The sequence below is a fragment of the Mustela nivalis genome, assembly GCF_964662115.1.
Source record: "Mustela nivalis genome assembly, chromosome: 16".
In the NCBI taxonomy this organism is placed as follows: Eukaryota; Metazoa; Chordata; class Mammalia; order Carnivora; family Mustelidae; genus Mustela; species Mustela nivalis.
Window position 1 is genome coordinate 66,268,961 of NC_139035.1, and position 17,697 is coordinate 66,286,657.

At 53.9% G+C, this 17,697-nt stretch overlaps 1 protein-coding gene across 6 annotated transcripts in view; it reads left to right on the top strand.

Moving 5' to 3' along the window:
• Positions 1–14,317, top strand: part of FCRL5 (Fc receptor like 5) — a 32,888-nt gene extending 18,571 nt beyond the window's left edge. For 2 of the 6 annotated variants that reach the window (XM_082703146.1, XM_082703147.1), the window contains 8 exons: positions 3,236–3,514; positions 4,669–4,947; positions 8,857–9,135; positions 9,565–9,681; positions 10,294–10,321; positions 11,249–11,331; positions 11,499–11,564; positions 13,153–14,317. In XM_082703146.1, coding sequence (XP_082559272.1) covers positions 3,236–3,514; positions 4,669–4,947; positions 8,857–9,135; positions 9,565–9,681; positions 10,294–10,321; positions 11,249–11,331; positions 11,499–11,564; positions 13,153–13,307 — 1,286 coding nt within the window. In that variant the 3' untranslated portion in view covers positions 13,308–14,317. Of the gene's footprint in view, positions 1–3,235; positions 3,515–4,668; positions 4,948–8,856; positions 9,136–9,481; positions 9,686–10,293; positions 10,322–11,225; positions 11,332–11,498; positions 11,565–13,152 lie in introns of all 6 variants that reach the window. The other 4 variants (XM_082703148.1, XM_082703150.1, XR_014304021.1 and 1 more) reach the window with 3 other exon arrangements.
• The last annotated feature ends 3,380 nt before the right edge of the window (positions 14,318–17,697 follow it).

Here is a 17,697-nt window from a genome sequence, read left to right on the forward strand (position 1 = left end):
TGAAGTATGACACACATTCAGAAAAGTATACAAATCGGGGGTGTACAGTTCATGGTGACTCATGTAGCCACCAAAACGGTGTCATGTTCAGAGTGAAGTCGCTTCTATTTGCACTGGGATCTTTGCTTACGAGAGAGTGAGAGTCTGGCCGTCCACTGGTGCGTCGGCTCTTCCGAGAGGCTGACGAATGACCGAGAGGCCTTGAGGGCCTCCTTCCCCCTCCGAAGGAAACAGAGACAGGGCGTCCCCAGAGGCGGGAGACTTGTTGGCTGGACAGCCAGGGAGTGCGTAAAACAAGAAGCACAACACGTGCAGACCCACGGAAGAGATGAGCGATGTCTCAGAATAGGGCTTACTTCTCAAAAGCAGGTTATGTTAACACGCGACAGGCTAGACGCTCCCGTCACGGGACTCCCGGGCCACCAGCTGTTCTCCTCGGGTCCCTGTCCATCATCCCTGTCGCTCCTGGGCGTCCTCCACTCCACCCCCCCTCTCTCATGACTTCTCCTGACTCACAGCTTCTGCAGCTCCCCGCGTCGACGGATCAGCTTCTGGGTGGGACCCCTCGCTCTGGATTCCACTCTCTGCCTGGGCTGCCAATGTTGGGTGGCTCATTGCCGAAACAGTGAGCAGCTCTCCCTGGTCTAACCACCCACCAAGGCCACGGCCAGGCTACTGCCCACCATTAGCCTAACAAAGTACGGAGGTGACTTGACACATAGGAAGTCTGTTTCAGAAAATGCTTGTTTTAGGGAACTAGAGGCATAGCACAGATTCTGAGGTTTCCTAGAAAGAGCCAGGGTGCCTGAAAAACATTTGGGTCATCAGATCTAAGTATGAGTCAGAAAACCTGAATGCGAGCTCTGGCTATGAACATCATTGGTTCGTAATTTGGGCGAAACATTTAAACTTTCTTCGTCCTACTGTTTTCACCTTATATTGGCAGTTAGATAAGACAATAATTAGTGTCCGTGGCAGCCCCAGAGTTCTGTGATTTGAGTTGGAACAGGAACCCAAGGGCCAGGAATTCATAATGCTCTGGAAGAAAGGTAGGAGAGGCACCAGTCAAAGACCCAGAGAGGACAGCTGGGGAAAACTGTGCGGGCTGCAAAGCTGGGCTCACTTACCTGTCCCAGCAAGAGAAAGCACCACCACGACGGGCTCCATCGCCGCTCATGGGGGAGCTTGGAGAGGCACCCTGAGGGCTGTGGGAGTGGGTGTTAGTCAGCGCGTGAGTGCAGCTGGAGATGGCGGCTGCTGAGTGTGCAAATGGGTGATGTGCTGATCTTAGGAACGCGTGAGTCTCGGTACGGATGGCCTTATCTTTGAGCCTGTGGATGTGAAGGCTCTCTGTCTCCTTGATAACCCTTGTTTTCAATCATGGAAATCAAGAATGACCAAAAGAAGGCATTTTCCCCAATATAAAGTGTGAAGAGATGATGTAAAGATGTAAAGATGTAAAGAGATGATTTAAGAAATTTTAGTGTTCTGGGCGCCTGGTCGTTGAGCGTCTGCCTTAGGCTCAGGTCATGATCCCAGGGTCCTGGGACTTCGAAGAGAGGAAAGAGAACCGAGAATTCTAAACCAAATCCGCAAGTCATACTCAGACATGCAGGGACCCAGGGAACGTAGTGTCTATTAAACCCTTTTTAAAAAATTATTTGATGAGAGACACCTGGGTGGCTCAGTGGTTAAGCCTCTGCCTTGGGCTCAGGTCATGATCTCAGAGTCCAGGGACAGAGCCCCACATCGGGCTCTCTGCTCAGCGGGGAGCCTGCTTCCTCCTCTCTCTCTGCCTGCCTCTATGCCTACTTGTGATGTCTGTCTGTCAAATAAATAAATAAAATATTTTTTTAAAAAAATCACTTGATGACAGAAACCAGCCAGACAAATTAGGAATTGATACAAAGGACTCAAACTTACTTCAATGTGATACAAAATGCATGCACTGAATATCTTTCCGCAGCTGGAGCTCAGCTCAGAGAATCAGTTAGAAGCTCTGAAGCAGGCTCATTACTAAGCCTCTCTCTGGACCAATTAAACTTAGAATCTCTCAGATGTGACCTCAGAATCGATATTTCTTAACACATGCTTAGGTGAGAATATTGTATAAATAGGGCTGACAACCTCAGGTTCAGAAATAAAAACAAAGGCTAATCAACTGTGAGAATTATGGTTACAGAAAGTGCCAAAAAAGGTAAAAAATACATGTAACAAAGAAAAGGCAGTTGTTCTAAGGGAGCAGAAGAAATAAAAGAACAACACGTCTCTCGTGATTATGATCCTTATTTCGTAGCAGAAAACCAAAGAAAAGACTTGACTGGATACATTTTGAAAAATTAAGAGTTTTCAAATCTTTTGCTTTGTCAATAATGTCTGAATCCTTTACAGGCGGTAACTTCTCATCAATGGATTGTAGTTCACCAGCAGCCCTGGAAACACCCAGTCTTAGACCACAGGGTCCCATAGGAGGCAGTGACTGAGCTGTTCAGAGGGAATAACTGTGGAGTTGAGGCTTAGGAGTAGAGAAGGAGCAATAAGTAAGCCTTTGCACTTCTATGATTCGCACCAGTGAGAGTGTGGGAATAGGAATTCTTACATTCCCTTAGTGCAAATGCAAACCGGCCCAAAGCTTTTGAATAATAATGTAGCGTAAGCATAATATATGCTTATTTGAGAAGTTCATATTCCTCATCCCAGAAATCCCACTCCTAGGAATTTATCCTAAGCAGCATGGGCACACATGGGCCAGGGTGGAGATGCAGGACTGTGGCCCGTGGCATCATCTGCAGGAGGAGGACAAGGACTTCCCGGTCAGGGCATCCCCCAGTGCACTACGGTGAATCCACACACTGGAAGGATTTGTGCTTATTAAACTAATCGAGCAGTATTCCCCCCCAAATTATCAAACTGTACATTTGAAAGGGTTGCCTTTTGTTGTGTACAAATTACACCCAGGTGAAGTTGGTCTCTAAAGGTGGGGGAGATACACCCGTAAGAGTGACGTGGAAGGAGGCTCGGGACGCGCTGCTGAGGGGAAAACCCGGCTGGAGACCAGGACTGTGTGCGTGTGTGTGTCACGTGTGTGCTTACTGTTGGTGTGAACCGGTGTTCTTACACATAGGAAAGATCTAGTACGTGCCACAAATGCTCTACAGGGGTAATCTCTGAAAAATGAAAATAAAGAAAATGTGAAAAGATCCTGATGCCAACTACCTTATTTTTCCTCCCTCAGTCCCAGCGTCCCGCCCTGTCCTGACCCTCAGGGCGCCCAGGACCCGAGTCGTGGTGGGAGACATGGTGGAGCTTCGCTGTGAGGCCCAGAGGGGCTCTCCCCCGATCCTGTACCGGTTTTACCACGAGGATGTCATCCTGGGGAGCAACTGGGCCCCCTCTGGAGGAGGAGCGTCCTTCAACCTCTCTCTGACCGCAGAACATTCTGGAAACTATGCCTGTGAGGCCGACAATGGCCTGGGGGCCCAGCACAGCGAGGAGACCTCACTCAGTGTCACAGGTGAGTTGACCACCCCAACTGCAGCATAACTGGGCCCACCGTGCCCCTACCTTCCCCAGTAGCCAAGATCAGAGGTCCCACGGGACCCTTTGGCTTGGGACATCACAGCAGGCCTACTGCCCAAACAGCCTCCATCTGGGAGCTCTGGAGTCTGCATTTTCAGGAACCTGCACCTTCCCTTTGCTTGCTGTGCACTTCCTAGAAGCAACGCTGTAGCCACTGTGACCCAAACTTCCCTAACATAGACGCAAAGGCTCTCAGGGCACCAACTGCATCCTAGTCCACAATGATCAACCATAAAGGAAATTACAAGGACAGTGTGTCTCACCTCACAGGAGATTTAAGTGGGGTTCCCTCTGGCCGATAATCCATAAAAAGGCCAACTCACTCACCCATTGGCCCTTTAATTTCTCTGGGCTCGGGAGGTCAATTTCTCTGGGCACCAGGAGGTCTGGCGATAAGACTTCTGATGTCCTCTTCTGACTTCTTACCTGTCCCTGAGCGTTCAGCCATAGCACAGTCTCCACCTGGCCCTGTCATGGGCTGATCTCCCTGCCATGCCCCATTCAGTGCCGACTTGGCATCTCCACCCTGCATTCGGCCATCAGTCCATGACTCTAACGTGCACATGGGTGAACCGCTCAACACCGTGGCTTGGCATCTGCTCCACATCAGCCACACTGCCATGTCCGCCGTGGCTCCAATAACCTGAGCACAGCCTCCTGTCCTTCAACCCTTTGAATCACCCCTTCCTCAGACCCCAGCAGAGGCCCGGCTCACTGACGCCTTACTCCCTCCCAGACGCTCAGTGCCATCCCTGGCTGCGTGAGTAACAGGTCTCTCCTGTTCCTACTTTTGATGGCACCGATTTCTCCTTTTCCCCAATTATCTTTTGATTTCCCAGAAGTCAGCTGAATCTTTGTTTTCAGATTCCCCAAACACACTTGCAGCTGCATACCCAACCCCGGTGCCACACATAGCACCACACCAATGTCATTGTTTCTTCAGATCCGCACAAATTACAGCTGGGTTCTGAGTAGTGTCACAAAGTCCCTGAAAGCTACAGAAAACAGTTTCCAGTTTGAAAGCTCTCTCCTCTAGAGGAACATACTTCAACAGTAGAAACTGATGATTAACTATTTTTCCTCCCTCAGTCCCAGTGTCCCACCCCGTCCTCACCCTCAGGGTGCCCAGGGCCCAGGCCGTGGTGGGGGATGTAGTAGAGCTTCGCTGTGAGGCCCAGAGCGGCTCTCCCCCTATCCGGTACCGGTTTTACCATGAGGACGTCACCCTGGGGAGCAACTCGGCCCCCTCTGGAGGAGGAGCATCCTTCAACCTCTCTCTGACCGCAGAACTTTCTGGAAACTACTCTTGTGAGGCCGACAATGGCCTGGGGGCCCAGCGTAGCAAGACAGTGCCACTCAGCGTCACAGGTAGGTTGGTCCCGCCCACAGTAGCATCACCAAGCGTGGCACGCCTTCTCTCCCCAGCAGCCAGAGGGGAGTTCTGACACCCCCACTGTTGGTGAGATAGCCCAACCCCGGGGAATTCCTGCCGGCAGGAATCCTGCCCCATCTTCAAGCCCAGGTCCCTCGTCCTGTATGGGATCCAAACACCTCACTAGACATCCAAAGTCTTTTTAGGCCATAAACTCTAGACTGATCTGTAGTTATGCTTGTGAAAGAGAAATTACTAAACTTTGAAAATATGTCTCTCTACTCCAAAAAAAAATTTAGCCATCCCTTGTCTGGGTTTCTCTCTCTCTCTCTCTCTCTCTCTCTCTTTATTTTTTATTTCTTTTCAACGTAACAGTATTCATAGTTTTTGCACCACACCCAGTGCTCCATGCAATCCGTGCCCTCCCTAATACCCACCACCTGGTCCCCCCAACCTCCCACCCCCCGCCCCTTCAAAACCCTCAGAATGTTTTTCAGAGTCCATAGTCTCTCATGGTTCACCTCCCCTTCCAATTTCCCTCAACTCCCTTCTCCTCTTCATCTCCCCTTGTCCTCCATGCTATTTGTTATGCTCCACAAATAAGTGAAACCATATAATAATTGACTCTCTCTGCTTGACTTATTTCACTCAGCATAATCTCTTCCAGTCCCATCCGTGTTGATAGAAAAGTTGGTGACAGTGTGGAGATTCCTCAAGAAATTAAAAATAGAGCTTCCCTATGACCCTGCAATTGCACTACTGGGTATTTACCCCAAAGATACAGATGTAGTGAAAAGAAGGGCCATCTGCACCCCAGTGTTTATAGCAGCAACAGCCACAGTCTCCAAACTGTGGAAGGAACCAAGATGCCCTTCAACGGACGAATGGATAAGGAAGATGTGGTCCATATACACTATGGAGTATTATGCCTCTGTCAGAAAGGTTTTTCTCTCTTTGACCCTCACAAGCCTCTACTCTTATGCTTCTTTTATTACCATAAATATAAACATGCCTCAAACTTTCATATTAAAAACTCTGTATTAACATTAAGTCTGTGCATAGCCCTTCGGGAGACAAAGCCAGTCCTGTTTACAAAATGATTCTTAAAGCAATGGGGACACAGGAAACCCGCACAGAGAGGTGAAAGTTAGATGGCCTGGATGGAATCGGCCAGCCCTCCACCAAATCCCTCCATCTTTACACTGCCCTCTGACCTTTTGACATTAAGTATTATATCCAAAGGAAATCTGCTACTTGTGAGCTCTGAACCTGTTGCGATGGCCCCTACTGGCTGGTCCAACCTCCAGACTCCATTTAGGGAGAACTGGGGTATAGCAAAAGTATGCAAAAGGCAGTTGAGATGAGTGTTCTGGTAATCACCATCATCACCATCACCACCACCATCATCACCACCACCATCACCACCACCATCACCACCATCACCACCACCAGCACCATAGCCACCACCATAACCAACCACCATCACCATCATCACCATCATCATCACCAACATCACCATCACCATCACCACCACCTCCACCACCACCATCATCACCATCACCATTATCAACACCACCACCACCATCATCACCATCACTATCATCATCACCATCACCATCATCAACACCACCACCACCATCATCACCATCACCATCAACACCACCATCAACACCACCACCACCACCAGCAGCACCGTAGCCACCACCATAACCACCACCATCACCACCATCACCTTCATGATCACCATCAACACCATCACCATCACCACCATCACTATCATCACCACCGCCACCACCACCACCACCACCATAACCACCACCATCACCACCATCACCTTCATCATCACCATCATCATCATCATCATCTCTGAGTCCTTACTTGTACTAGGCTCTGTGCTTAGTATTTAGCATGTAATATCTCATTTCATCTTAAAGATAAACCAGTGAAACCACTTTTATCCCCAATTTGCAGGAGAGGAAAGAGAGGTTTAGAGGTAGAAAATAGCCAGTTTACATGTAGCTGGCAATAGGAAAGCCATGTTGAAGGATGGGTCTACCCAGGTCTTCACCTGAGTCTGCATTGTGACATTCCTTTATGGCTGTATTTTCACACAACTTTTGAGTTTTTATTGTAATTTATTTTTTTATTATGTTCAGTTAGCCTCATTAGTTTCTGATGATTCAGTGATTCATTAGTTGTTTATAAGACCCAGTGCTCATTACAACCCATGCCCACCTTAATATCCATCACCTGGCTACCCCATCTCCCTCCCCTCTGAAACCCTCAGTTTGGGTCCCATAGTCCAGAGTCTCTCCTGGTTTGTCTTCCTCTCTGAATTCTCCCCCTTCGGATTTCCCTCCCTTCCCCGTCATCCTATCTGCTATTTCTTACGTTCCACGTATGAGTGAAACCACATGGTACGTGTCTTTCGCGGCTTGACTTACTTCACTCAGCATAATTCCTTCCAGTTCCAAACATGTCAATGCAAATGGTGGGTATTCAACTTTCGAGTTTTTAGCAATTATTCTGAAGGAAGACATAAATCTTCATGATGAGTAAATGAATGGCACAAAAGGGACAATATGAAAAGTGAAGGTCTCAACCTCCCTGCAGGAACAAACACACCTTCACGTCCACATACTTCCAAGATAGAACCACTGTTAATATTTTCATGGGGAAGAAAAGAAGAGAGTCTCATGGGTATATTTCTTTTTTTCTTTAATTTTTTACTTAAATTTAATTTAGTTAACATATGTAGTATTAGTTTCAGAGACAGAGTTTAGCGATTCACCGGTCGCATACAACATCATATGGCCCTTTAACGCCCAGTTGCCCCATCCCCCCACGCCTCCCTCTACCCCAGCAACCTCCTTGTTCCCTAGAGTTAAGAGTCTCTCAGGGTTTGTCTCCCTTTCTGTTTTCATCTTATTTTTTCTTCCCTTCCCCCATGTTCACTGTTTTGTTTCTTAAATTCCACATAGGAGTGAAATTGTATGGTATTTGTTTTTCTCTGACTGACTTACTTCTTTTAGCATAATACCTTCTCGAAGTCCTAGCCTCAGCAGTCAGACAATCCGAAGAAATAAAAGGCATCCAGACTGGCAAAGAAGAAGCCAAACTTCCACTCTCCGCAAATGACATGACAGTCTATGTAGAAAACCCCAAATATCCACCCCCAAGTTGCTGAAGTCGTGGGTATTTTTCTAGAAATATTCAAATATATTATAAACATAGAGATATAACCTTTTTTCACAGAGGTAGAATCAGGTTATATGTAATTCTACAACTTGCATTATCACATAAAAAAATACATCTTGGATGTCTCTTGTATTTCATTAGTCACTTAACAAGGTTGTCTCTAGTTTTTAGCTATTATAAGAATTCGTCCGCAGAAATCCTTGCACAAATGCTTTTGCCTAACTCACGTCAGTATCCCTAAAGGAAGCAGTCTCCCGGTAGATTTGTGGGGTCAAATGTGATGTGCATTCTAAATCAGGCAATTATTGCCATGCGAGAAAGTGTCTCAAATCCACCGTCCCTCCAGAGCGTGGTGAGGTCTGTTTGTCCACAGGCCCAAGAGTATTATCTGTCTCTTCAGGCTTTGCCCTGCTGGTGGGTGTGTTTATTGTATATATTTAGTTAGGAATAGAAACAATCATCGCTTCATCTATTTATTGACTACTTGATGTTTTCAGCAATTCACACCTTCCCGCACTTCTCTGCTGGGTATTTTTGGGTATTTTTGTGTGTCTGTCGATGAAGGTCATTAGTTTTGTCTGTCATAGGAGTTTCCATCTAAGAGATTGAATCCAAGGTTGAAGTCTGAGCTCTGCCACTTATGATTTCTGCTCGTTTACGAATATGTTAGAAATAGGAACTTATATATTCACTTTTGTCTCCCTCAGTCCCAGCGTCCCGCCCCGTCCTCACCCTCAGGGCCCCTGGGACCCAGGCCATGGTGGGAGACGTGGTGGAGCTTCGCTGTGAGGCCCAGAGCGGCTCTCCCCCGATCCGGTACCGGTTTTACCACGGGGACGTCATCCTGGGGAACAGCTCGGCCCCCTCTGGAGGAGGAGTGTCCTTCAACCTCTCTCTGACCGCAGAACGTTCTGGAAACTACTCCTGTGAGGCCGACAACGGCCTGGGGGCCCAGCGCAGCGAGGCAGTGACCCTCAGCGTCACAGGTAGGTTTCCTGTGCCCAGGTCGCAGATGTGGACAGCTGTCTTCTCCAAGGATGTTCTGATAATCCTCATCATGCGTGAGCTGGGCACGGTTTCTCAGGGACAGGGACACAGAGCTGAGTTCTCCATGTGGTCCTCTTCTGAAGCGTTTCTGAAGGGACAGTGCTTGAGTGGGAGCAGAGGCCAAGGAGGATCCCTGATCTGATGCTCACCCCTGGGCCCCGCCCAGCCCGGCCCTCCAGCCCGGCCTCAGCCGCAGACATGAGCCCCGTCCCCAGGAGCAGAGCCATTTTCCGGGAGGCTGTCTAGCCTCCCAGTCCTGGTGCCTGGATTCTTCTTCCCTCCCAGGCCCCGGCATCAGCTCCAGGGGTCAGAGCAGTGCGAGACCACAAGCCTCTCCCTCCAGCTCACACGCGGGGTCTCCCCTCCAGGGCTGACAGGGAGCAGAAGTGGCCCTATTGCCACAGGCGTGGCCGGGGGCCTGCTCAGCGTGGCGGGCCTCGTGGTCATGGCTCTGCTGTTGTACTGCCGACTGCCCAGGAGAGCAGGTGGGTTAGCTTCGCTTGAGTCCCTGCCCTCCCCGCCCCCTCCCCTCAGGCTCCTGCTGCTTTCGTAAGCACCTCTGAGCTCTCAGCAACTCCTCCCCCTGCACAGTCCCAGTGCCCACCTTCCCCGCCCACCTCCCCAGAATTCGTCTTTACAGAGTTGCCCAAACAGCCCCAGTGCACAGAAGATGCCTCCGTGAGGCAGACTTTATCCACATCACAAACCTAGGCATGTCTCCCTTTGCACCCTTACAAGCCCCAAGGGAATGGGAGGAAGAGGAGAAAGACCGAGAAATGGGAGCGAGAACAGAAACCCAGTGGGACCTGATGACTTGCTGGTTGTTTCATGGGCAGTATTTCCGCAGCTGCTCAGACCTGTTTCCCGCCTGCAGCTACGCAGCATTGCTCTCGACAAATCCTCTTCCGGGGTGTACCTGTGCCCCACCGCGAGCCACGGCCAGCCACCTTGCCCCATCTGCCAACTCCCTTGGGCATAGCAGAGCCGGGTCCTAGTCCCACTCACCCGTGACAGGTTCTCGTGACCCTCCGAGCACCTGTGTCCCTTGGAAAGGCCCCCTTCTCCTGGCCCCAGTGACCCTCTGTTTTCCTTTGCAGGAGGAAGGCTGAGCTCTGACCCCTCCAGGTATGTCCCAGACTGTGTTGTGTGTGGTTAATGAGATGCCCACAGGGGATAAAAATGAACCAGGTCTGGTCACTGCTGGGTTGTGCGACATGTTGTGTGATAGGTAGGTTGTATGACCTTCATGTTACTGTTTCCCTGGGCATATATGTTAAGGCAATTGCCAGGACGGTCTCACTACCACCTTAGCCACATACGCCTTCTTGCATCAAGAGGTACTAAATAAAATTTAGTGACGTACTTCTCTACCCCTGTTGCCTTGGTGGTCTGAGTGACCACTACAAGACTGAATCCATCTGTGTCCTAAGCGAGTCTTAACTTGGTCAGCCTGCAAAGCTCTGGCCATGACCAACCTAATAGCTGCTCCGGGGACATCCTAAGAGATGGAGTCACATGACCGGCCACCCAGAGGCACTGCCTATGAAGAAGGGGCTGCCATCTTGGATCTCAGAGGCTAACCTTGGGAGCCCTGTCACAGCTCACAGTCCATCTCTGGGCAAGCCCATGGCCCCAGCACCCAAACCACGCAGAGCTCCTCTGGGCCTGATCATGACCGATTTCTCTGAGATCCTGGTCTCTCTAAGAGTTGGAATCCTGGCTTTTGTCCTTCGTGGTCGCGTGGTCTTGGGCAAGTCACTTCGCCTCTCAGAAGCCTCTTGTTCTCCATCTATAAAAGAGGATAATGACAGAATCAGCTTCATATTTGTATAAACATTAGCACAGTGCCTGCTATGAACCCGGTGCCCATGAAGTCTGCAGACGTCGTGATCTATAGCGTGATCGCTCCTAACAGCAGACCCTCGGGTGTGGGGTCGGTTCTGCGTCCGGGCTTGGCGGCCACCCGGTGGTAGAGAGACCTGGCAGCAGGAAGTGGTGGCCACAGCTGCTTCGTCAGGGCTGCTGGGAGACGTGGCTGTTTCTGTCTCGCAGGAGCCCTTCAGACTCGGACCCCCAAGAGCCCACCTACTACAATGTTCCAGGCTGGCTGGAGCTGCAGCCGGTGGGCGGCAACGGTGAGGACCAACGACACCCACCCGGGCAGGGACCCCAGGGTTGGTCCAGGCAGGGGTGAGGCAGGCAGGGACCACGGGGCTGTGCAGAGGACAAGCTCCGGCTGGGGACTCGCTCGGACAAGAGGCCAGGCCCTTGTCGCTCTCTCAAACTGCGCCTTCTCTCTCAGTCAACCCTAAAGCAGGAGACGTGATGTACTCGGAAGTGCGGATTCAGGAGGGGAACAGACATGCAGGTAAGACCCGCGACTCTTGACTCAAAGGTGCAGCGGGCAGCTTCTGCAGCTCTGGGCCAAAGGAGCACAGAGCCGCCCTCATGCGGGGTTGCTACCTGCCTGCCCTGCGGGGGTCCCCGGCCCCACCGTACAGGCCACGCTCTCCATCCCCCACCCACGGCCTCAGGAGACACCTGCCTTGTTAGGCCGTGGCCTTCCCTCCTGTCATAGAACACGGGCTAGCATTCCCGTGCTCCCTCCGTCAGTTTTCTGTTGTTGTCATGATGAATGTCACCGATACATTATCTTACCGTGCTGGAGCCCCGGGCCCCCCCGGGCCCCCCCGGGCTCACATTGAGGGTCTGCCCTGGCTGCCCTCCTTTCTGGAGGCTCCGGGGGCAGAAGCACTTTCTTGCCCTTTCCACCTTCTTAAGGACAGCCCTCCCCCCAGCTCAGGGCCCCTTCCTCTGTCTTCGAAGTGGGAGGTGCTGTGCTGTGTCCCTCTGATCATTTGTCCAAATCGGTCTCCCTCTGAGCACAGCTGGGAAAGTTCTTCCCGAAATCTCAACCTGGAGAGCCCAGGATAATCTGTCATTGCAAAGTGCTTACCTTAACTGCGTCTGCAAAGGCCCCTGTGAAGTCACCCAGTCGCGGGTTCCAGGGACTGGGACTCGGACGTCTCGGGGCCAGGCTCTGCCTCCCACCCTGACCCACGGGGTTGAGAGAGCAGACGTGGAGATGCAGTCCCAGCCGCTCCAGGATGACTCACTGCTGGGGTCTGGCTCTGCCTGTCCTCCCCGGGGGGGTGGGGGGGCGCTCAGCCAGGAACGGCCCCAGCCCCGCTCCCTCCTGCCCAAGGGAGACGGGCCCGGGGGCAGACCCCCTTCCACTGGTGCCCTGCGAGGAGTGCTGTGTGATTTTAGCCATTCTGCTTCCCTCTCTGGTTTCCCAGTCCTCTCGTACAAAGGGAAATGAAGCGTGTTTGTGCTCATGCTCCTTCAGCGGCTCGCCTGTCGCACACAGGGGCTCTCTCGCGCTCACAGCCTCCTTTGAAGTGGGTCATACATGAGGGAACTAAGGCCGAGGACCTTGGGGGACGGCCTGAAGTCGCAAAGCCTGGATGGTCCCGCCAGGCCAGCAGGAGAGAGCCGCCTGCCGGATGCCCCGGTCCGCTCCATCAGGACAGTGTGTAAAAGCAATCACAGCACCTAGCGTCCACCGACATGCGTTAAGGTCCTATGTGCCCAGTACAGGTCCGTGGGCTTCTGTGTCCATTCACAGCGGGCGGGACCGTACCCGGCACGCGAGACGGACATTGGAAAATACACACACGCACACACACACTCACCAATTCACACTGACCCCAGGGGCTGGTGTCATTTCTCCCACCGTCCTCCAAGCATTAGCACCGTACTCCCGTGCTCTCGGGAGACGAGGAGAGGCCGGGCTCTGCTGGAGGCCGGGGTCTCGGGACGGGCCCTGGCGGTACAGGGATGCTGCCGTCTGGGCGGGGAGGGGACTCAGGCTGGGTCGGGGACGTTGGGGGCGTGAGGCCGGGCCAGAGGGCTGGGCCAACTTGACCAGCTGAGTGCTGCTTTTCTTCCCACAGCGGCTTCAAACTCCGCATTCGGGCTCCTCCGGACCTACCTGCCCTCGCACGGCCCGGCCACCGGCCAGCAGCCTTCCAGACCCCGGCCCTCCTCGGTCATCTACTCCCAGGTGAAGGTGGCATCGCCCCCAGTCTGCACAGCTCCTCGAAGCTGAGTCCACACACCCTTCCCTGCACCCCAAGCCATCCTGGGGTGCGGATGTGCAAGTAGGAAGGTCTGAACAGCTCCAGGCCCCGTCGCGGCCTCTGCTGTCAGTGTGGCTGGAGCACGGGCCCCACAGGAGGTCACTGTTTCCCAAGTGACAGCCCAGAGCTCACGGGTTTTTGCACAGTGGCTTCCACTCAGGGCCATCATGTCCCCTGGTTTCCTCAGTGGGCTTCAGCCACAGGCCCCTGTTCTGAGTCCCACTCCCACATACACCCTGAGCTCTCCTCAGTGGGACCTGCTCCTCGACCTCGTCTGCAGACACCTGTCCTCCCTGCAAACCCCTGCCCCCACAGACACCTGCCCTCTGTGGACACCTGTCATCCCCACGGTCACCTACCCCCTCTGCGGACACCTCCCCCCGCCCAGATACCTGCCCCTCACAGTGGCTTTCCTCAATGGTCATCAGCCTGGCAGGGCTACCACAGCACTTGGCCAAGTGGGACAGCATGGGACCCTGGGAACAGGCACAGGCGGACTGCAGACCTCCTCACCATGGGGCTGTCCTCCGTGCCCCCAGCTGCCTCAGACAACAAGGTCAGCCCCTGACTCCAGGACAGCTCCTCCCTGCACAGGGGCCGACACCCCTGCCCGAGCCAGTGGGTTCACAGCCCCTTCCCATGTGCCCCCTGGTGTGGGCACAGGGACATCCTCTCAGCCGTCACCGGGAGGAGACGCGCACTCCAAGTGTGGACTGTTGTGACAGAGCCAGCTCCGAAGGTCATGAGGACAGAGAAAGGCAGGCAGGGCCGGAGACAACAGAGGCGGGGCAGCTTGCTGGGAGCCGTGATCAGATTCCAGGTCAAGAGGAAGACACAGCAGAAACTTTGGAGACAGGGAAAATAGAATGTGAACTAAATAGTATCGATGCCATTGAATAATAATCTGGTATTACTTTAAGAATATTTTTGAAAATATTTGAAATACCTTGAAGTGATTCAGTAAAAGTTTTTAAACGTGTGTGTGTGTTAGTGCATATTTCTATGTGTGTGTGTCGGGGGGGGAGGTTGTTCCAGGATTCTCCCTCCGCACAGCCGCCTGGGAGCACTCCGGGGCAGGGAGATTTGGTCCCTGCACACGCCGACATGGGTCAGAAGTGTGACCACGTCAGAGCCCACTCCAGGCCACACCAGCCCTGAAGCTGAGAGTCCCTCTCCTCCCCGTCACCCTCCCCAGATGACGTCGTCTGAGCTCGCCGGCCGTCTTTCAGGGCTCCCGCTAGCGTGCCAGCCACCGCATGCCCCAGAGACTCCCAAGATGATGAAGTTCTGTTCGGGAGGCACAGCTCTGTGGCCATAACCGTGGACTACTAGGTGGGGGGGATGTAGGACTTGGGTGCACAGTAGAAAAACCCCAAGCTGACCACCACACAGCAGGTGAGGAGGCGGGCTGCAGACAGGCAGGGCCTCTGTGAAGACTGTGCGCGGAGAGCAAGTCATGTGGATGACAGACGAGTTGGAACTCAAAGACCCTGAGCTGGCCTTCGTCCCAGAAGACGCGGTAGAGACCTCCGATCTCGGAGGAGCAGCAACAATAAAGACTTGACAGCAACCAGGAAGCCCGGGAGAAACCAGGCACCTTAGGGAGTCGTGGTTCAAACCTGACGCAGGCTCTGTGCCCGAAGGTGGTGGGCAGACCACCGAGTGAAGGGAAGAATCCACCCCCCGGGGACCCCTGTCGTCCGAGCGCCCGGGGTTTCCCTACATGGCCTTTTATGTCCTTCCCTGGGCGCCCCATCCCGGAGCTGGCTTCTGCACGGGTAACGTTGGCGACGTCGTGATGCCCTCACGCTGGGTCAGTGCGTTTTCAGAATTAACCCAAAGCACAGGACACTTAGCAACGGCGGCTTCAGTCTCCTTATACCACAAACACGCCAGCCTGACAGGAATCAGAGGCGGCGAGCCCATCTGTGCGCACTATCTCCTTGTTTCCTGTAGTCGAGACCCCACAGACTTTGTCTTGAGATGCTACATCGAGAAATGGATTCAAGTCACTCTTTTCAAGCATAAATCAAACCCTTGGAAAAGCCTTCTCATTTTACAAGTCAAAAACCCAGAAGTAGAGGGTCAGGAAGAAAGGAAGGTCCTAAAACACTAAATTCTCTCTCCCCTCCAGCGGAGTTAATAGGACGCTCTCTGAGGTCCATCGATCAGGAATTGACATCTGCCGTCCTGACAGTTAGGTTTGTGAGCTGGTAACCCGACGACCGAGCGCAGACACTGTTAATTGCAGGGGCAAACCTCAAGGAACAAGGAACCTTCCATTCACCGTCTGCTCTGGTCTACTGCTTGGATCTTCAAGCATGAGCTCGTGTCCTTCGCAGGAGAACGTGTCTCTGTGGAGGGTGTCGGAGGGGTTGCTGCTGCACAGCGAAAACTCAAGGCCAAGCTGACCACTAGTGACCACTGCGTACTGCTGTGTCCCTGGGCTGGTGCCAGGCCTGGGAGAGGAGTAGCCAGGAGCGAGCCGGATGGGCGGGGGTAACAGGGGGGCTCCTGCCCCATGGGGCCACTGCTGGAGACCAGCAGCTTTGCCGGGTGCCCGCAGCAAGAGAAGCAGGCCGTTCCTGGACACGGCAGCCCCAGGCCGCACGGGAGTGAGCACGCCACCTGGAGAGCCCACACGGCATCACCTCGGGAGAAAACGCGCGATGGGCAGGGGCGGCACCAAGGCCGGGCCGGGCTGTCTGAGGCAGGTGGCGGCGGGGAAGCAGAGGTAGGCCGCCTGGGACCCGGCAGAGGCCGGCGGGCAGGGAAGCTTTCGCATCAGGCGAGGGCGTGGAGCTCCGATTCCTGAGATCTGCCCGGTCCCAGCCTCGTGCCCCCCAGCCAGCTGCCTGACCCGAGGGCAGCTTCGTGCCCTCACCTGCAGGGTCGGGTGAGGACAGCCCCTCCCCCAAGCCGCTGTGGTGAAGACTAAGGTCTAAACATTGAAACCATGGTTTCTCAGTTCGGCAGTTTCCCGTAAAGCTACGCCCACCCTGACCACAGCAGCCAGCAAGCCCCCCCCCCCCCGGGCTCTGACCCCAGCAGAGTGAAAAACACCATTACACCTGTGCGTGGGTGCTTTTAGCAGCTTGAGGACCGTCTCCAAAGCTGGAAACAACGCAGATACCCCCAAACCGGCAAACGGACCAATCCAATGGACAAAGGTCATACAACGGACCCCCATCCGGCGCTGAAGAGAAAGACAGGGCTCCTGGTCTCTGTGACAGCAGTGCCCCCCACAGGGACAGCTCGCCGGCTGGGGCGTCAGGAGGGCGGGACTGAGGGCTCCCCACGAAGGGGACTGGGGAGCTCTTGGCGACGATGGAATGTTCTGTCTTGATTGTGCCGCTGGCGGTTACATGAGCGCGTGTATTTGCCGGGACTCAGACGACGCCCTAAAAAGATACACACGTCTCGGTGAAGCTTACGGGGACCCCTCGCCCTTGCCGTGCCCCTGCTCGGTCCTCCTCCCGCGGAGCTTCGCAGGGCTCGTCCCTGCACTGCGTTCAAGTCTGTCCAGAAGGCACTTCCGGAGAGAGCCTAGCTCCGGCCCTGTGCCCCGTGCCGTCCAGCGCAGTGGCCCTCATGTCACCGCTCACTGTCCCTTCGCACGGCTTCCAGGCTCTTCACAGTCTTATCGCTGTGTGACCTCCGTCATGGCAGCTCGTTTCCTCGTCCTCTCTTCCTGCTATGGCGTGGAGACCCCTTGGGTAACGCGTAGACCATGCTAGGCGGGGTCTCGTCAAGTAATGCTGTGAATGACGCAGGAGGAAAGCTTACAGCAGAGCTGGGCGCAGGGACGGAAGTCCTTAAGTCGTGGCTCCACCACCATCATGCGCGTCTGTCACCCGTCCTGTTGGGGATGACGTGAGGCCACAGTCGCACGCGGCCCCGGCGGTGACCTAAGCAGGTCTCCCCTCTCTTCCAGCAGAAGGGCCGCACACATCGCAAGGGCTCAGCCAAAGCCAGGTCTTGTTGTTCTGAGTGTCCAGGCTAGGAAACCCCGGGGAGGACAGGGCAGGTGCGGGGCAGGCCAGCATGCTGCTGTGGCCACTCCCTATGATGGGGGGCCCGTCCTGGCCGCTGAGAGCTCAGCCCAGCCAAGGGGACAGGGTGTGGGCGTCTCCTGATTGTTGTCCCGCCTGGTGGCAGCCCAGAAGCCCCAGAGCTCCTTCTGTCCAGGCTGGGCCTCCGTGCATGCCCTGCACCACACACACGGGGACGCCTCCAGTGACAGATAAGAACTCTGGTCCCAGAAAGTTGACAGCCTGCCCTTCAGGCAGTTTTGGTCCCAGGCTGGGCGGGGGAGGGGTGGTGTCCGTGATGGGAGACAGATGGGGGGATCCAGCCCTC